Source organism: Berghia stephanieae, chromosome 14 (genome assembly GCF_034508935.2).
Source record: "Berghia stephanieae isolate SIO BIC M18660-M18661 chromosome 14, UCSD_Bste_1.3, whole genome shotgun sequence".
NCBI lineage: Eukaryota > Metazoa > Mollusca > Gastropoda > Nudibranchia > Aeolidiidae > Berghia > Berghia stephanieae.
Genome location: NC_088373.1, coordinates 29,945,404 through 29,967,494, shown reverse-complemented (window position 1 = coordinate 29,967,494; position 22,091 = coordinate 29,945,404). Strand labels below are relative to the sequence as shown.

The window sequence follows — 22,091 nt, the reverse complement described above, 5'->3', positions numbered from 1 at the left end:
CACAGATATCCTCAAATACGTACCGACGACAATAACACTCTCAAAAGCAATCAATTTCGTCACTGTAAAAAGTTGTCAGTTTGGCGTTTTTACAACAGGAAGAACGACCAAATGGATTTTGACCATTGTTTTGATCTTCAGCCACCATTTTGATTTTAGTGAAGTATTGAAAGGTAGTGCAAAGTAGTCCGAGGGTCTTTTTTAATATTAGGGTTAGCTCGAGATCGAAGGATGGGAGACATTCCGAAAGCTCCTAAATCCCCTGTATAATGTATTCACTTAATGTAAATGTTGCTGCTCGAAGCTCGAAGACATAAATAATAATGTGAATTTGAATTTAAGCTTCAATTTAATTACAAAAAAGATCAAATGAACGTTTCGGGTTTCCCCTTTATCAAAAAAACAGGATGAATGAAACACTACAGATGAATGAGGTGTGGTAGTGGCGTAGTTAAGATGAATAAACAAATCATTGGTTGGCAGGAAATTAGTATGCAAGGAAGCACGAATTAAAATATATTTTTTGATATTTCTAAAAACTGCGCAATTAATTAAGTGAAAAGAGGGGTGGCGAGGAGGAACTGTGTAATGCAGTTTAGAAAGTGAAATATAAAAATGTGTAGATTGTTGTTGGAAGATAAATACAATGGAATTGAAAATCCTTTCTTTAAAAAATATAGTCTAGCCTTGTGGAGAACATTGTGCCTTTTGAGTCAATAAAAAAAAATATACGGAGCACAACTCTACTGAAAGATTTGAAAATTAAAAATGTATTTTTTTTTACAGATAGATAAACAGATAATTTGATTTCCTTTTATAATTTAAAGTCAGTTTGAAAGTTCGTTGCGTCTAACCGATATCATGAAATATGTACCGACGACACTGACACTATCAAAAACAGCCAATTTTGACACTGTAAAAAGTTGTCTGTTTGGCGTTTTTACGCAAATCGTCGCATTCGAAATAATGTATTCACTTAATTACTTTAAGGATTTCAGATCTACACTAAGTTTTCAATAGTTTTCATCTATTTAGGACATCAAATAACATTATTGCCAGTTTTCTGCTTTCTATGCGATGGTTTCGGGTGGATGATACCCAGGTTTAACTTCTTTGGTAATAAATTAAAAAGTAATAATAATAGTCTAAAAATCGAAATTTAAAACAAGAAAATAGGAGTTGCATTGAAGGCAAATTAAGGTTTTAGAAAGACCTTATTAAATGTTATGAATATTCACTTGGCCCCGTTGCGCAGTAGATACGCTGTTAGACTCTAACCTTGAAAGTATTGGGTTCAATCACATTGTGGACATTTTTTAAAATCTATAAATTATGTCACTCACTTATATATGGCCAAGACGTACGTTTCTGTGGCTTTCGTCCACGTCTTCAGTCGGCATAATGTCCGAAGAAAAAATGTCTTCCATAATTACACTCCAAATGTCCTTGCTTCCGTTGTGTAGTGGTGATTAGTGTTGATGTGTAGTGTCATTGTTGTAATGTACTCTCATTGCTTATGTTGTGTGTGTGTGTGTGTGTGTGTGTGTGTGTGTGTGTGTGCGTGTGTTGTGAGTGGTGTATTCATGTGTGTGTATGATATTGTTGTGGAATGTGGTTGCGTGGGGAGGCGGGAGGGGGGGGGAGCGGGGGAGGAGGGGTATAATAAGGTCGGGAAGGGGGGGGGGGAGGGGGGGGGGGGGAAGGGAGGGCGTAAGGATTATTTGACCTTTTCCGTTTTGAGCTTGAATTTATTAGAGCGTCTGCACATTGTCATTAGTTCTGATCTTTTGTTTAAGGTGCTATTGTTTCTGGGGTTGTGTACTAATTTTTTCAGTTTCTCTGTCAGGCACAGGTTGCATATTCTAGCATCGCATCTGTAGGGGTTGCTTTGCCTGACGACCTCCCAGGTCATTGTTGGTGATTTATTAGTGTTTATTTGGTCCAATAGTGCTTTGCTAATTTGGTACTTTTTGCTTTGCTTTCATGTGTTATGGAGGCTTTGTGATTGTTGTATCTTGTTATAAGAAGGACCATTGCCCTCGAAAAATAAACTGCCAAAAAAGCGCCATAGTCTACAAAGCCACCATAACCACCGATAACACCGCAGCACAATACATCGGCAGCACAGAACCCCTATTCAAAACAACATACAACAACATAAGCAATGAGAGCACACATGGTATCCATTCTCGTCAATAAAACATACAAACTCAACACAAGTCTTTATTTATCGATTATTTATATTATAGGCATTTAATTTAGTAACCTCATGTTTTCTCTATAGGGAATGAGATTAGCGGAAGAGTAGCGTCCCTTGATTGGACGTGTCATAACAGAGAGAACGTCAATTTGGTTCTGAAGTGTCTCAAGCGGACGAGATACGCATGCGCAAAACCAACATGACGTTCTCTCTCTAATAATTTTTCCGCCGATGACGTCACAGGCTATGGTTGACGTCCAATCAAGGGACGCTACTCTTCCACTAATCTCATTCCCTATACAAAAGATGGGTTGCAATAAACCCCTCCTTGGATTCGAATAGATATAGTCTCATATTTTCTCTTTAAATCAAGTTAGGCTTTTATATAGCGCAACATCCTCTAAACGAGTTCAAAGCGCTTTACAAGGGGTCCTGCCAAACAGCAACTCTTAACATGTAGGACGAGACATGACGCGACGCCTGTTAGGCAATATTACACATTTTTAGAACACAGACACCGCTGTGAACGGCCAGGTACTCATTTTACACCTGAGTCCGGTGAGAGAATGTGAGTAAAGAGTCTTTTCCAAGGACTCCATGGGACTGTTCTAGTTTGTATTTCTCTTTATTGTCATAGAGTGGTTTTACTCCACATCGGATAGGATAGGAATATAGTATCTATTATACTGCTATATATATATATATATATATATATATATATATATATATATATATATATATATGTCACGGGTCAGAGGCTGTAGTGGCTTACACTTCATGTTGGGCCACAAAGAAAAATCAACAGATGATGTACCAAGTTACACAGACAACGTTGTTTACCAATTTGCCCTCATTAAATGATAGTGAGTACAGTGTCGAATGAAAATAGATCTTTCCCCGCAAAATTGAGGACTTTTTACTGGAATTTATAAATAAATAATTATTATATATATATATATATATATATATATATATATATATATATATATATATATATATATATATGTATACTCTGTGAGTATTAGACGTAAACTCATGCCATCAATAGGAGGAACAAAGCCCGTTGTTATCGTTCGTGGTCTTTGATTGGTATGCCTGTTTTTGGTAGTAAAGGTTGTTATTGTTGAGAACTAATCACCCACCTCTAGTGTTTAAAAAAACGATAACAAAGAGCCCCGTAACAAGAATTTCATTCATTCTTTAAAATTTGCGTTTTATTATTGTCTTACTTATTATTATTGTTGTCATCATCACAATCATCATCATCATCACAATCTTCATCATCATCATCATCTTCATAATCATCATCATCATCATCATCATCATCATCATCATCATCATCATCATCATCTCATAATCATCATCATCATCATCATCATCATCATTCATCATCATCAACATTATCGCGTGGAACGTAGCATAATCCAAGGATGTCCTTCATCAACTTTTTCTCCAATGACGGCCTCGTCAGCGCATTCACAAAGGGTATAATTTGCTGACCGCACAGATCCCTCGTTTTCTCATCCACACAATCCATAATGCTTTGAAGTGGACACCACCTTTCATTGTACTGAAAATTTCCCATCGTATCCTGCAAGAAAAGAATAAATAAATATAAAAATGTGTTTGCCCCAGTTCTGACAATTCTTCTTCTTCTTCAAGTACCAAGTCTGTGCCAGACATCGGCGATCATGGTACGCCATTCATCTCTCTGATCAGATAACCTCAGAAAACTAATATTACTTTTCTCTTTCTTTGTCACCCAGCTGTTCAAACTATTCAAATATATTTTTCTTCGTCTAACATTACTATTTTTACCTTCTATATTTTCTGTGCGTCAAGATGTTCAATACATTTGTGTCGATTTAGGTACCCTATAATTTGCATTTGTCTTTTTCTTATTGAACTAAATAGTAAACTTTTTTGTTTCAGATGACTCTAATACTTCATTAGCTTTCTTCTCTGTCCATGAGATTCTTAAAAATTCTTAAATTCCTTCTAAGAAACCACATTTCTCATGCCTCCAGACTCATATAAAAACTGTAAATTCAAAATATTGCATTTTAATCAACAAGGCAAAACATATTTACGGTAATTTATGAGTTATATAAGTCAGTTGTGAGGCTATGTGGTTTTATGGTATGACACTCGATTTTGGATCGGAAGGTCCTGGGTCTGAAAACGGGATTTTCTCAGGATGCATCAGATCTCGAAAAGTCAATTTAGAAGATATTGATGGTCGGCGGATCAAAACTTTGAAATCAAGATTTTCACGACGGGGATAAAAACTCTGAAGTCTCGTTTTCACTATAGGTTAATCAAAACCCTGATTTTCACAATCGACAGATCAAAACTCTGATGTCCCGTTTTCACGATCGGCGGATCAAACCTCTGTCTACATACAGAACTTAGCGCACTATGTTTTAATTAATTTTGGGTGGATTAGACCTCTGATATAAAACATGATGACCCATTTTTTCCGAAACCGACCGAAACCCAGGTTCAGTCTCTACTGGTATTCACTTCCCATATCCCTGGTTCATTCCCTACTGGTGCCCACCTGCAATATTCCAAGCTTCAGCCCACACAGTTGTCGACTTCCCATTGTCTCAGATTTACTCCTCACTTGTTTTATTTCAAAAACCTCTTGTTCACTCTTCACCTTCCTTAGCATTGAGATCACACTTCACTGGTGTCCACCTCTCATTATCCCAGCTTCAATCGCCATTTGTCTTGTGTTCGAGCCTCATTCGGCGCATAGCTGAGTCTTGCTTAAGGCTCTTTACTCACAATCTCTCTGCATACTCATGTGTAAAATGAGTACCTGGCCGTAAACTGCGTTGTCTCTGTCCCAAAAAATATTTAATATCTCCAAACAGGCGTCATGTCCCCTCGCCTGGACCTCTTATAAATTGCATTGAACAAGTTTAGTGGATACTGCTCTATATAAAAGCTCAAATTTACTTATTTATGTTTAAAATGAGTCGCTACGTTGTCGCTAAAAGAATCATCTCTGTAAACACGAAATATCAAAAAAAAAAAAAAAAAAAAAGAATACAAATAAAAAAAGTAAAATTGCTCCTTAGATGTCAGTTCCCATCTTACATGTTGCTGTTCATTTAAAGCCTCTGTTGAGCACTGCGTGTAGATTTAGTGAATATTGCGCTATCTAATAGCTTTACTATTTTACTCGATAACCTGTTTTTTTTTCTTTTTTTTTGTTTAATTTATGTTATTGCACAACATGACATGTTTCTTACATCGTAACATTGCAATGTACCGCTCTGCATTCTCTCAATTTTATGATGCTCCGTAAAGCAACTGTTTTTGAAGATCTTCCGCTTGTCGCTGTCCTGGCAGTATTCCTCCACAACCTTCAATTGAGACGAGTCTTCCAGCACAATTTCCTTGCATTTGCCAAGGCAAGTCATAATGTTACGCGAGGTGTTGCAAGCCTTCTCAACGTTGGGATATGGGCCCATAAGGTTGCTTGCAGGATTTTCTAGCATAAATCCACACCACCATCCTTTGTTCTTGCATTCTTCAAAAGATTCAGAAATAACCTGATTGCTGGCTAGAGCTGTGACGAGCAGAATAAAAAGGAAGGATTGGAGATCAGCCATTTTGCTTTCGACTTGGAACCTGAAAGAGAGGATTTTAAAATGATTTAGCAAAGAGGCAGAAAGAAAACTTATGTGGCTTTATAGGGAAGAAAAATCCTGACATCGACGAGATGTTTCGTGGTGGGACAGAGAGGACGTGATTTGGTCGCTCTGCCTATTTCTATGTTTTTCTTGGAGCTGATTTTATAAAATTTACAATGTTTTATTCATCTAGGCTACGCTTTTGCTGATATATATTTTAAACTAAATTCATTGGATGTTTTACATCAAATTAAGATCAATACATGATTTTACAATGATTTTAAAAAGAATTGTAATGGCCATTTGTACACACTGTGCTGTTTTATAAAATGATCTCAAGATACAAGATAGACCTCCACACTTTTTATCAATTATAAATCGCGTACATTGTGAATACACAATCACACCAGGGTTAGGTGACATCCATTTGATGACACTGAAATACTCATACTTTGACATGCGCGTCTCAGTCAAGTTGACAAAAATTCATTGTTACTAGATATTGTGCAACGGTTAGACAGTTTTGGATTGAATTCAAGTCACCACACAAAAAACCCCAATTAATCGACAGTGAATATGACTCAAGAAAGCAACAGGCCAGCAATAATAACATGACAAATACTCAAAAATGTAGAGGGTCGAACTTAAACTTCTAATAATCAATTCTTTAAAAATGTAAGAAACAAAAAAGATGTGATATCAGTCCAAATGGGCGATACAAAATGTGACATTATTTTTGGATCTGAGACATGGCAGAAACCAGAAGTAAACAATTCAGAAATTTTCCCTGCAGGATTTGACATATACAGAAATGATAGAATTAACCATAATGGAGGAGGTGTATTAGAATCCATTAATAACAACAGCACAAGTGAGATCCTACTATGAGAACCAAACACAGAATCAACATTCTGCAAAATAAATAGAAAAACAAAAACAAATACAAGCCATCATTACTAATATGTTCTATTTACACACCACCCGCAAGCACCATGAACTATAACACCAGTAGCTATGAAATTCTCCACAAACTTACCATGAAGAACTTAAATTCAAATTTTCTCATCGGTGGTGACTGCAATCTCCCTGTCGACTGGGAGAATAGGACATCAACAAAACGACACAATAATAACGAAAATAATGAAATTTTCTGGAATCAAGTATGAACCTTAATCTAGAGCAAATGAGGAGACGTAAGACCAGAGAAATGCTGCACTGGACGATCTTTTTCACAAACTGCCCTAACCTAGTTGAGAAAATAAAAGTGTTACCAGGGTTAAGTGGCCATGCCATCCCTCAAGTAGAATACCGGTGGAATCCTCCCAGAAGAAAGCCAATAAAATGGGACATTTAATAGTGGGAAAAAGGCTGATAATGTGACTATGAAAAATGAAAATACAATTTTGTATCTTTGTTCTTCATAAACGTCACAAAAATATGTCCGTTAACCCCCTTTGGAATTGTGTAAAGAGCAACCTCCCTTTAATACAAAGAAGAAAATATACCAAGAAAACTAAGAACTACCTCAAATAACAAACCTTGGATGAATACAGAGACCAAGCGCATCTTGAGAAGGAAGAAAAATGGTTCAAAAGAGCAAAGTTGTCTCCATCTGAGACCGTTCTTAAGAAACATAGAGATATTAAAGGATTTGCAAGAAATCAGTGTCGAACAGCTTATACAAAACTAACAAAACAATTATTGATGAAGACACCGGAAGAAGCAAACAACTCATTATAATAATAATAATAATAATGATAATAATAGTAATAATAATAATAATAATAATAATAATAATAATAATAATAATAATAATAATAATAATAATAATAATATAATATAATAATAATAATAATAATAATAATAATAATAATAATAATAATATAATTATTATTATTATTATTATTATTATTATTATTATTATTATTATTATTATTATTATTATTATTATTATTATTATTATTACTATTATTATTATTATGACATGACAAAGAAATTCTACATACCTGTAATGGCAAACCACAGAGTATCAAGTCTAGATTATGATAGACTTAATTGAAGTGTCCAAATGAATCCTAGCAGAATTTCAATTGGGAAATACACAAAGAGAGCCAGAGCTAAACAAAAACATAAAATAAACGATAAAGATACAGTCAGAGATAATCAGGAGTTTTTATACTAGTACATGACCTTATTTGATAAGCTCTTGTTTACTGTGAAACGTGTTCCTTTATTCGGAGTGAATAATATGTTTTAAAAAGTAGTTATTCAGTGCCAATAGGCCCATTGAGTCAGAGTTTATCAGGGTTTCTAAAGCCGGAAAATGAAAAGGAGAATTGCTCACCTATTCTTTGGATATGACGCTAGTCGATCGCAAATTACTTCAACGGCAGATCAAACGCAGACAGAGCTACCGAATCACTAGTGGTGAACAGAATGGTCGTGGTTGGGGAGAGGGGGGGGGTGCTGTCAGAAAGAAAATATCAACTACACCTGGGTTCGATCTTGGTTTCTTTGCGTTTGAAGCGAGTGCTCTACCGCTTGAGCTATCGGGACCCCCTTTAATTATGCCTCATCATTTACAGTTTGTTATAAAGGACTGGCGTAATCTAACTGGGCTGACATGATTTGTCTCAGTTATCATCATTTACTGTATGTTAAAAAGGACTGGCGTAATCTAACTGGGCTGACATGATATGTCTCAGTTCTCAGTATTTACTGTTTGTTAGAAAGGACTGGCCTAATCTAACTGGGCTGACGTGATATGTCTCAGTTCTCAGTATTTACTGTTTGTTAGAAAGGACTGGCGTAATCTAACCGGGCTATCATGATATGTCTCAGTTATCATCATTTATTGTTTGTTAGAATGGACTGGCGTAATCAACTGGGCTCACATGATATGTCTCAGTTATCATCATTTACTGTTTGTTAGAAAGGACTGGCGTAATCTAACTGGGCTGACATGATATGTCTCAGTTATCATCATTTACTGTTTGTTAGAAAGGACTGGCCTAATATAACTGGGCTGACGTGAGAAGAACAAAATAAAGGATGTCCATAATGTCTTTCACTGTTTAAAATCATCAGTAATAGAAAATTGTTAGAAGCCAATATCGACATAAATAGGGACTTATGAATATATAAATACTTTACATTTTGTCTACCATTATCTTTAGATCAATGTACCACAGCATAGTTGTCATGGTTACCTACACGCAAATTTCAATCTATTTTCGATGCTTTTTTCCCCATGTGTTTTGTAGCCTTTGTTGCATGATGGACTCAATATCATTTTTTTTCATGGTAATTTTAACAAAATCTGTTATGGAACTGAATCAACATCGTTTTCGATGTAGCCACGTTGGGAAAAATAAGTATAAATGTAGAGTAAAAAAAAAAATAAAATTGAGCTTTTATATAGCGCAATATCCACTTAACGTGCTCAAAGCGCTTTACAAGGGGTCCCTGGTCAACAGCAACATTTAACATGTAGGACGAGACATGACGCCTGTTAGGCGATATTACAATTTTTCGGACAAAGACAACGCTGTTAACGGCCATGTACTCATTTTACACCTGAGTATGGTGAGAGAATGTGAGTAAAGAGTCTTTTCCAAGGATTCAACTATGCGTCGAGCGCGAGGCTCGAACCTAGGACCTTCCGATCCGAAAGCGAGTGTCATACCACTAGACCACATAGCCGTACCCAGGCAGGCCACAGGCAATCGAGTCCATATATCCCAGTCCAATTCTCTTGAACATGTCGTTTAGAAATTCCACAACGGCCTGTCTCCAATTCGTCGTTTAGAAAGTGTTTGTTTTTTGTTTGTTTTTAAGGGTTCTACTGCTCGCAAAACATTTAGGTCATATCAGCGCAAGTAAAAAAGAAGAAAATGGGATAGTAAAACGTTATAGAATTACAATTAAGGCACCCAAGAATTTTTTTTCCAAATAGAAAACAGATGCAGATTCCAAGAGCACACTATCATAATACTTAGTTTGAGATCACCTAAAAGTCTCATACAGACACAAGCACAGGTCCCAAACTAAGAAGGATACATTCAAAAGTTTACAAATCATAATATATAATATGTAAACAAAACAATACAGTGCATAACAGAGAGATGATTTACAAGACAAAAAATACCATCTCTCGAAACTCTATGCACTTGACTGTTTCCCTCCCAGCTAGGGTTTTCGACCAGGGGCTGGACAAAACCAAGTAATCTCATTCCAAGACAATGACATAAAGCTTGTTGGAAAACAGATATTTTAGGGGAATAGAAGATGACCTCAGAAAACTAATATTACTCGCCTCTTTCTTTGTCACCCAGCTGTTCAAACTATTCAAATATGTTTTCCTTGGTCTACCTTTACTCTTTTTTTACCTTCTATCTTTCCTGTGAGAGCATGATGTTCAATACTTTTATGTCGATTTAGGTGACCTAAAAATTGCATTTGTCTTTATCTTATTGTATGAATTAGTAACCTTATAGGTTCAGCTTGCTCTAATACGTCTTCGTTAGTTTTCTTCCCTGTCCATGAGATTCTTAATAAAATAGGATTCCAACATAGGAGAGAAAAATGATGTATTTCACGTTCCTGTTCTTTTTGCTAACTTTTGGAGATGTACTGAATGTCGATGACTAATAATTGGTATAAATGTCTGACTTTTGCTTAGAAGATGGCGATAACCAGACTTAAATACCTATAATGGTTTTAGAATAATAAGTCTTTGAAACCAGAGAAAGACTTTATGGACAGCCTGTATTATTAGGCATTGCGGTGTATTAAGCGTTGCCAACCTTCCGTTTTTTATTGTAATTATCATCTCATCCATCTGTGGTGTTTCATTCATCCTGTTTTGTTGATAAAGGGGAAACCCGAAGCGTTCATTTGATCAGTTTTTGTAATTAAATTGAAGCTTACATTTAATTTCACATTATTAATTATTTCTTCGAGCATCGAACAGCAACATTCTCATATTATAATTTTGAGAAACCATAGAGCGGGCACCGGTGTAAGATAAAGATACCAACGTCCCGGCTTTGCCTTGCCTTGTCTGGCACCTATCATACACACTTGTTCAGATCTTTATCTTAATTATAATTTGGGGAAACTAGAGAGCTGTCATCGGTGTAAGATAAAGATAAGGGCTGACCGATTATTTGAAGATTTTTTGTCTTTTATTATATTTTTCTTTCTTGCTTTATCTGGTGCCTTTCATACACACTTGCTCAGATCGTTAAATTAACTCTCTTCTAACCAGCCTTTTTCAGGATTTTTCCCAAAACTTCACACCCAACTAACACAAAAATAATTTTTTTAGCACTCAAAAACAATACCAGTAAGTACTTGATATAAACAATTTCTTTAACAAAACATGCCCTACAACAAACTGTTCATTATCTATAAATGTTGTATGTACAAGAGAAATTTGAATAAGAAAAATGTTGGTTGTATGGTAACGAATGTGACGATTTTCCTGTAGTTAGTATGGATAGGGTTAATCTTTAATCACGACTGCAATTTAAAATCTGAAATAATAAAATGGAAGATAAATTTAAATTGTATGTTCTGAAATATTGTTCTAGAGATTATTAAATGGCTTATTTTGAATAGTTTGAACAGCTGGGTGACAAAGAAAAGAGAAGAGTAATATTAGTTTTCTGAGGTTATCTGATCAGAGAGATGAATGGCGTACCATGATCACCGATGTCTGGCACAGACTTGGTACTTGAAGAAGAAGTTCTCACGATATAGAAATCTTGACCTTTGACCCCTTTTTGCATCTGCCAACACCAAACATTCAATTTCTGTCTCAGCAAAATTAGAATACCTGGATGTTTATATTTAAACTGTTTCCATGTCCTCTATTGGTCTGCCAAAATGGACTATGAAAGGTTCTTGGGCTACTTTTGACCATTTCAAGATTCCATCTCAAAGACGAGCCGTGCCAAATTGCTCTCTGATAAGCAGCCTATCGGAATTTTAAAATATGCTTTAATGATTTTATTGTGGGGTTGGGCGGGGGGGGGGGGGGGGGGGGGGTATATTTCTGAAGAAGGGATTCGAACCCGAAATGTTCTGATTTTGGTATTTGGTTCTTGTTTGTTTTTGTTTCTTTTCTTTTTTGTCGTTCCGCTTATCCCGCAGTTTGAAGGGTTGCCATAATGAATGCCACATCTCCATGCATCTCGGTTCAGCGCATCATCTTCTTCCATGCCCAGTTCTTTCATATCACCCTTTACCTTATCCAACCATCTAGTAATTGGGCGTCCCTTTATCATCTTTCCCGCTAATTGTTAGTCCAATACTTTCCTCTCCACGTATTCCCTCTCTCGTCTCTTTACATGTCCGAACCTTTTCAACCCAGCCCTTTATGGGGTACAAGCCAGAACCGTGTGAGGCCGATTACAAGTCCGGATAAATGGGGAGTGTTTCCTCAGGAGGGGCATCGTGGCAGTAAAATTCAAGCCAAGACTAATGAATGTTTTTGTTTCTTTTGAAGTTGTTATATTCATATTGTTCTTAAATATTACAGTCTACATCTACCAGCAGATAATTGCCACTTGTGCTAATCGATGCTATGAGTTTAAGTAAAGTACGCAAATGTTCTCAAATGCTTGTTGTTTTATTAGAGAGACTTTTGTGAGAACTATTCACGCAAGACGCGGTATTGAAACAGTAAAAAAATAACCTGATGACGCCATCTTCAATCGTTCATGTAATGACATAAGTAGAGAGAAAATAATCATCCTGTTCTTTGACGATTACAGCCTTATTAGAGAGGCTATTGTTAGCAATGACTATAAAAAATGTTATTTTTGTGGGGTTTTTTTTTTGAGGAAAATTTTGTCTAAAACCAAAGCCCTATATCCACTGAGTAAAAACGTTTTTGAATTTTGAAAATCTCTTCATAAATAAACAAGTTATGTAGTTTCAAAGATGTCATTTATTTGGATAACCCGCAAAGAGGGAAAAAAACGCGAAAATATGGGACGCTTTTTCGGCATTTTTTTCGACCGTTGGTTGCATCTTGCGTAATAAGTGGATTAAAAGATTGAAATTTGGCAATATTTTGGCAAATTTGACAGAAAATATGATGAAAACATAAGAAGAGTTCTAACTTATATAATTTTAGAGCTGGATGGTATACCACACACACACACACACACACAGAGACACACACACAGAGAGAGAGAGAGAGAGAGAGAGAGAGAGAGAGAGAGAGAGAGAATGAGTATAACACACACACACACACAGAGCTATTTAAAGAATGAGCATAACACACACACACACACATACAGAGAGAGAGAAAGAGAGAGAGAGAGAGAGAGAGAGAGAGAGAGAGAGAGAGAGAGAGAGAGGTGAGAGATTGCGTACATAAACGAAATTAATATAGAAGGACATGAGAAATTGGACAAGGGAACAAAGGTTACTGGAACACAATAATTAAACCCATGCTGAGATTGTAGATCATGTTGCAATCGAAGACTTTCAACATTATAATTTCTTAAATTCTTGTAAATTAAACAGTCAAATTATCAGCTGTCTATTGAAGCCAAACGCAATGGCAGACGATAAACACCCCTCTGCCAGTGAGATCGCGAAGACATTTTGACTAGTCATGAACATTAAAACGAGGTCAACCAATCAAAAAGCGCTTTGCCACGACCCGCTCAGTCACTCTGTTTGGTGCCAAATCGTTGTGAACTCGTATTGTGAAAAAATGGCTTTCTGTCTTTTACGAATGACGTGCAAATTTAGATGGTGTTTTGTAAAATAAGGGAAAAGTACTCGTCATATTCAAATGAAATCTTACAACTAAAAAGAAGAAATGTCTTGTATTATCTTGTCAGCGACAAAACATCCACCCCCCGGTAGTTTTGGAAATATTTTATTCCAAGGAATAAAAATCTATTTTTAACGGTCTTCTGTTAATTGCACGAGTTTTGTCGCTTGACATAATCTAATACGACTTCTTTTCTAACTGTGTGCCAACTTCCAGTAATATCCATCGATAAACAGTTTCTTAATTAACTTTTTAAAATGGCATACACGAAAAGGCTTCGTCCCATATTTTGTCGCGAATTTGGGCACTTCGTGAGCGAAAAAGATGCCAAAAGATTTGTGCGTGATAGTCATTGTTACATTAAAACGCCTTTCTAAAAACAAAAACAAAAAGCTGAGTGACGTCAATACGGAAGGACGGTCATGACGTCAAACATTATACTATTCCGGTTTCAAAATCGTTGGAAGTGTGTATATAATCGTGAACTAATAATTAGTTGGTTACATAATAATTCATAATGTGGCACAACTATTTCAGTAACAGGAGGTATAGGCAGATTCTTGGGATTACGGGACGTGAAAGAAAGAGGATGGAAGTTCTTTATTGACGACCAGCATATATTTAGACTAGAAAATAACATACCATCTCTCTAACTGTTGCACAAGATCATCCTGGAGGCTGGTTTCACACTTCCAATAAGATTGGAACCAGTATTTTGACATCACACTTTAGTTCCCTTTTTCGCTCCATCTAAATTAAAACTCATTTTTGCTTTTTAATACTAGACTAGTGGAAAACCCTCAATCTTTGCGGAGTAACAAAAGCTATCACCAACAGGCAGTCGTCTATTATACTGATTATGCTACTGTATTGTGGAAATAAACATAGATCGAGAAGAATCTTATTAACTACTTTTAATTTAAGAAAGGTTGGCAAGTATCACGTATATCAATGAGTAAAAAATAGTTTTATCATTTTTAGATTTGCCATGGACTCTGTGCTCAATGATAAAAGAATTGATATTTACTTTTCGGAACAGAGTTGACCCTCAAAACTGTTATATATTATAAGAATTGATAGATTATAATTACTTAAGAGGATCAGGAGAGATTTACAATGACGTCATCATTTTTGTTACGAATGAGCAAGAATGATTTAGAATGAATTAGATTCACATTCTCAATGAACGTCAACTGTTAATTAAGGACAGAGTTTTATGGTCAAGCAGACTTTCTTCGTATTCATTTGCGTCAACAGGTGATAGAATGATGATGTAATATAACATAAAAGTTTGAAAAGTACTTTTATATCAATGTGTAGAAAACAGTTTTATACATGATGGTCAAAATTAACCATTGGCAATGTTGATTCCCGACGTTAGAGACGAATGACAATGATTTTTTCCAACAATAAATTATCATTTAGAATGTCAGTGGCGAAGTGGCTGAGTGTAAAAGGCATTGGTCTGCTATCTGGAAGGTCCCGCGTTCGAGTCTCATTTCAGGCACTTTCGTTTTTATCCTTGGGCAAGATTCTTATCTCCTAATTTGTTAACTTGGACAACATGGATGAATCCTGTTGACATCAGGCATCTTGTTTGATGGATTATCTATAATCCTTCAAGGAATGTCTAGGTCATAATAATAATAATAATATAATAATAATAATAATAATAATAATAATAATAATAATAATAATAATAATAATAATAATAATAATAATAATAATAATAATAATAATAATAATAATAATAATAATATTTATTGTCCATAAATATCGCAATTTGTCATTTAGTTTCACTTGTTATAACGTTTTATTATAACTATTCCATTGAACAGATAGTTCACTCCTTCTTATTCTCTCTCTCTCTCTCTCGCTCTCTCTCTCTCTCTCTCTCTCTCTCTCTCTCCGTCTGTCTGTCTGTCTGTCTGTCTTCCTCTCTTTCTTTATCGCGTGCGATATACACAACATAAACATATTCATTTAATTTTCAATTCGTTACATTTGTGGCAATTCGACACCAAATATCATCATCATTATCAATTAGTCAATTAATCTAACATTAAATAAGTTAATCAGTCAATCGGTCAACGCATCAATCGTTGGTTTTCCTGTACCATGCTGATGGAACGAACGTTCATTTATACTTGTTAGTTCTACATTTAATCTGACAAAACCTTCTCCCAGATAGTAAAAGTCTAAATTCATGGTATAAAATAAGTTTTTTATTGTTGGTAATTGAGAATGCTTTCCTTTCAATTGCTTTTCCATGAATTCTTTCTACTCCATCAAGAGTATCGTTTATTATTTTTGATGCCTCTTATATTAATTTTGAAATTTTTGATATATCTTTAGGTCGGCAGCCATATGGTGCAGCCAAACGCAATTAGACTTCTAATCAATGAGTCATAAACTCTTAACATAGTTTTCTTCCCTACTTGAAATGTTCTCAATTTCCTCAGGATGTATAATAGTTGGACAACTTTCTTAGATATTATATTAATATGTTGAGAGAAATTGAGGGAACTGTCAATGCTTATATCCAAATATTTAAACATCATCTTTACAGATCGTCACACGCTTTAAGTCGTTTTTATTTTTTACACCAGACACCTGTTAATTCGTTTTTTTAAACATTTAATTCGAGCTGATTTTGTTCACACCAATCGGTGAATATATTAATTTGTTTGAAATAATTCTTTTCGCTAACTTTATCTTGTAATAAGCCAAGAATAGCAGTATCATCTGCATATTTCACTATAGAACAATTTTTAAAGGATGATCTGCAGACGTTGGTTCATAAGATGTACAGGATTGGGGAACTCACGCAGCCTTGGGGATTCCGTTCGACAACGTTCTATTACTGGATATATTTTCACCTGATTTTACATATTGCGGTCTTTTGGTCAGAAACTCTTTTTACCATTTAATAAGGTAGTTTGCAATATCCATGTTGCGCAACTTTTTGAAGCAATATATCTGTGTTTATGGCATTAAAAGCAGACGAAATGATGATGATGATGATGATGATGATGATGACGACGACGATGATGATGATGATGATGATGATGATGATGATGATGATGATGATGATGAGGATGATGGTGATGATGATGATGATGATGATGATGATGATGATGATGATGATGATGATGATGATGATGATGATGATGATGAGGCATGGATAAGGTTTGAACATTTGAGTCTTTTCACTATCAGAATACCTTTACAAATAATCAGGTCGAAATGCAGTGGAAACTATTTCCCCATTCGTAGAGGGAATTAGGCTAAAAACCGTACAAATTCGGGTTGAAAGCATGAAAATCTACATACAGGTTACCAAGACCCATTAAAACCCCATCTGCTATAGACTCACTCTCGCATTCAATCATAACGTTTCGATTTAAGGCCTTAAATCTTCCCTATTACAGCTATAGTAAACAAGGGAACTAACTGCGTAAATACATATATCTTCCTCATATTCATTGTAATAGGAAAAATTGGGCTATAATCGTGCACATTGTGATTGAAAGCATGAAAATTGGCATACAGGTATTTAAGACTCATATAAATGACACCTGCTATAGAACCCTCTCGCAATTTATTTTTTATAACAGTGCGTTTTTAGAACTTTTATTTTTCCCTATATATCGCTACTTATCCAAGAAAAATAACAACGAGAATAAAATTTGTGTTCAATAATTTAAATAATTTGTTAACCAACAAATGGCTTCGAGTGGGAACAGTACAGAAAATGGAAGTTTTGGGGAAAACCCTTCGTCAGCAAAAGGAACATTGGAAACATAAAACAAAATGTATTAAGAATTGTAGCATGTGTATTCCTGTGTGGTTGAAGCAAGATACGTTAACGTTGTGTGATCTAGTTGACATACGAAAAACTTGTCCCATCAGTCCCTGCGATAAGTTATGTTTGTCATTGTAATTGTATCTGATAATTTGCAAACGCATTCATCTCTTAGTCATATGTAATAATCCTCCCCCCCCCCCTCACTCTCTCTCTTCTCTCTCTCCTTTTTTTCTTTCCTTTAAAGACCCAACAACATTCAATTATAAAGTATGGAAACCACAACTAAGTTTTAAACGCTACATTAACTGCACAATGGTTCACCAGCAAGCCATGTAAAACCTATTTTATACAAAATAAGCCATGAGGCAGTACAGGGTCATTTTTGGACAACAACAGATAGAACAGTCTCGGGTGCTTGTAGCTGATCACTCAATTATACCTGAACGAGAAGGCAAATTTGTTTGCAGTGCCTTTCACAAGGACACAACAGTACACATGTTTCCATTGTCATCATACGGCCAATAACGCAGTGTCAACAGCTTGACAAATTACTGCATAGTAAAGATTTATTATTATCATGATAATAATAATAATGATGATGATGATGATGATGATGATGATGATGATGATGATGATGATTATGATGATGATGATGATGATGATGATGATAATGGTAATAATACCGTTTTATAGGTATGCCGTCTCCATACTGTAATCATAATGTAGTAGTCCTTCAGAGCCATTCGGTCCATTGAGTCGGAGTTTATCCCGGTTTCTGTAACGTGAAACGGACAATAGCAATTGCTTGATACCCTTTTCATAGGACGCTAGTCTATCGCAAAGTATGTTCCACAACATATAACAGGCTGCTGGGTGGACTAAGAGGTCAGGAAAATTATCGAGTGCACCCGTGATCGATCTCGGACACTTTGCGTGTGAAGCGAGTGCTCTACCAACGGATCTCTCTGATCCCCAACTACCATTAAGTCTGAACAAAAAGTCTATAAAACACGTAAAATGATTATTGCAGTATTTTTGGAAAGAAAAACAATGATGAGGGGAAAGGAGCACTGACTGTGTCAACACCGGTTGCCGACATTTAATCGAGCTGTATTCTGCGACTCTGTTTGCCTGTCTGTCTTTATTAGTGTAGTCGATTATACTTGTTAAATTTTTATATTAATAAAAAATCTATCGTTATAGAATTTTGCATGATAGCAACCCCTCAAAACTAGCAAAATTGAATAAGATTCACGATTAAACAATTTGGATAATTTGTGAATCGACAGTTTAGTGAAAGGAAAACATCCGGTTTGACGCTAAAAATAGTCGCCAATGAAAATCAAAGGATGACGTAAATCAACCTTGGGTCGCCTTGTTTTGAATGTTTACACAATAAGAATGAACGATTTTTTTTTGTCGTCCATTTCAAAATTTTTTAATCTTAAAAAGCTTTTTATTTCATCTAATACTGATCTCTCAGAGTGGTTCTATAGCATAAATTACACGATTTTTCATATTCTACAACATGTGTAATTTTCATGCTTTCAACCTTTATATGCAGAATTCCAGGGTTTTTTTTTCTCCCACATCTACATCACCTTTCATTTTGATAGCCGATACATCAAGGGAAATAAATGTAGTTTTACTCTGTCGTAGGTACATTTCCACAGTTGTCTCCCTCGATAGTGATGGATACCACTGCTCTGAATTGAGCTTGAGCTTTTATAAACTGCAATATCCATACAATTATCCAAAGCGCTTTACATAGAGTCCCTGACCAACAGCAACAGGTAACAAGTAGAACGAGACATTACGCCTGTTAAGCGATATTACACGTTTTATTTTTTAACTATTTTAAACTATTTTAAGCTATTAACTGCCATGTATTCATTATTCACCTGAGTAAGGTGAGAGGATGTGAGTAAAGACCCTTTTCCAAGTACTCGACTATGCCCCTGCGAGGCTCGAACCCAGGACCTTCTGATCCGTAATCGAGTGTCATACCACAAGACGACATAGCGTCACGACCATAATCAATGAACAAAACACTGTGTAAAACTTCTTGGAGCATGAAAATATTCAGGAACATTATGTACGTCATAAATATATAAATAAATATATAAAATATTAATACATGAATAAATAAATAATAAATAAATCTATCAATACATGAATAAGTAAATAAATAAATATATAAAAAATCAATTATAATTAAGCTTCTGTCCTGGTAGTCAAAGTTATCGCGCATGTTTTAATAGGTCTCTACGAATTCATCATGATGAAAACGAAGAAAGCATTAATGTTCATAACAAGAGCAACAAAGACGAGAACAACAACAGCAAAAACAACAACCACAACAACAGCCGCAGCAACAGTAATGGCAGCAAGGATAATAACGACAGCAACATCTTAGGCAATAACAAAAAGAGCCGTAACAGCAAAAAAAAGTATCTATTAGATATGAAAACTATCAAAAACAGAGTATGCGCAAGAAAATAGATAACGAAACAAAAATTAAAACGATACAATACAAAAACAAAAATGAAAGTAAAGACAAACTATTAATAAAAACAATCCCAACAACCACATACATTAATACGTGTACTTGTCCACCGTTACTCTCACTCTCACACCTACCATCGTCATCACCTGTTCATCTATCATTCATTAATTGACACACAAGGACAACCAACACACCTGTCTGTATCTACATTGACTACATCAACTCACTGATCATCAGCATTATAGAAGGAACGAAATTGACGTCGCCAAGATTTATGTTCTTGCCGTAGACAGCAATTCCAATGTTAAGTTCTCATATATATATATATTATATATATATATATATATATATATATATATATATATATATATATATATATATATACATATATATATATATATATATATATATATATATATAACATATATATATATATATATATATATATATATATATATATATATATATATATATATATATAACCAAAATCATGTAACACACAGTTCTCACGATAGCTGAAAAGGCCTGAATCATCGATGTAGACGGAATCCAACATTGTGGTAAATATTAAAATAATATATGTATATATCAGTCAGACTTTAAACGTTCAAGCTTACAAGTAGTTTTGTGTGTTCATATGTTGAGTTTTGCTGGTGGATTGTGTGAGTTTTTTTTACAAAAACGCATAGCATTATTATTGTTGTTCTTATCGGTATTGTTGTTTGTATTTATAAGATTTATTTTGTTTGACTTTTGTTGTTTTTTTTTATTTTTTTAAGGAAAGGAGGGGTTGTTTACTTGTCTGTTTTGTGTTGTTTTGAGACATGAAGTCTATTAAGGCAGCATTTGAATTCTTTTCCGACAGACATCTCCATTTAGAGCCAGGTACTCATCTTCATCTAATCAACCATAATCTGCAGAATTCAAGGGGGTTTTTTTTTCGACCTAATTCCCCTATCGACATCACCTTTCATCACCTATGATAGCCGATACATCAAGGGAAATAAATGTAGTTTTACTCTGTCGTAGGTACATTTCCACAGTTGTCTCCCTCGATAGTGGTGGATACCACTGATATGAATTGAGCTTGAGTGTTTATAAACCGCAATATCCATAAAATTATCCAAAGCGCTTTACATATAGTCCCTGACCAACAGCAACACGTAACAAGTATAACGAGACATGACGCCTGTTAAGCGATATTACATGTTTTAATTTCTATCGGACACAAAACAATTAACGGACATGTATTCATTATTCACCTGAGTAAGGTTAGAGAATGTGAGTCAAGACCCTTTTCCAAGTACTCGACTTTGCCCGAGCGAGGCCCGAACCCAGGACCTTCTGATCGGTAATCAAGTGTCATACCACAAGACGACATAGCGTCACGACCATAATCAATGAACAAAACACTGTGTAAAGCTTCTCGGAGAATTGAATAGCATGAAACAATTCAGGAACGTTATGTACGTCATAAATATATAAATAAATATATAAATAAGTAAATGAATAAATATATAAACACATGATATTAGGGTCCGTCATTGCTGACGCCATCTCCGTCGATACCATAATTAGAGCCATCCTTTACGTTTTTTTCTCTTTAAAAAAAATGCTTTTGTGTTGTTGTTGTTATTTTCGTTGTTGTTGTTGACGTTGTTGTTGTTGTAGTTGTTGTTGTTGTTATTATTATTGTTCTCATCGGTATTGTTGCTTGTATTTATATGATTTATTTTGTTTGTCTTTTGTTGTTGTTTTTTCTGTTCCCTTGTCTGTTTTCGTGTCGTTTTTTTATAAAGTTTTTTATTTAGGTATTTATTTCCGGGGGTGGGGATTTAGAGGATGGAGGGGGGGGGGAGGAATTTGTCATCATCCATACCAAGGATAATGGATTAATCAATATTCTGTCAGGGAAGTTTTTTTTTTTTTTAATTCATCCAAAATACTAGATATAGTTTATAAATAATGATGGAACAAAAAGCAAAAACAACAACGACTAACAAACAACAAAGAAACGAAACACAAAGTCAAAAACACCCAATGACTGTCAGCCCTAGGTCTACCATCCTTAAGTAATTCTTAAAAGCAAAAAAAAAAAAAAGATATTAGAATTTGTATAGAGAAATTTATATTCAACG

The 22,091-nt window shown here is 35.1% G+C and overlaps 1 protein-coding gene across 1 annotated transcript; it reads right to left on the bottom strand.

Annotated features, from left to right (window-relative positions):
- Positions 1-3,387: 3,387 nt before the first annotated feature.
- On the bottom strand, positions 3,388-7,995 carry LOC144959655 (uncharacterized). The gene is made up of 3 exons (XM_078892323.1): positions 7,851-7,995; positions 5,461-5,842; positions 3,388-3,791 (listed from the first exon to the last, which is right to left on the bottom strand). Exons 2-3 carry the CDS (start codon positions 5,821-5,823, stop codon positions 3,582-3,584), a joined length of 573 nt encoding a protein of 190 aa, XP_078748449.1. The 5' UTR covers positions 5,824-5,842; positions 7,851-7,995; the 3' UTR covers positions 3,388-3,581.
- Positions 7,996-22,091: the final 14,096 nt, after the last annotated feature.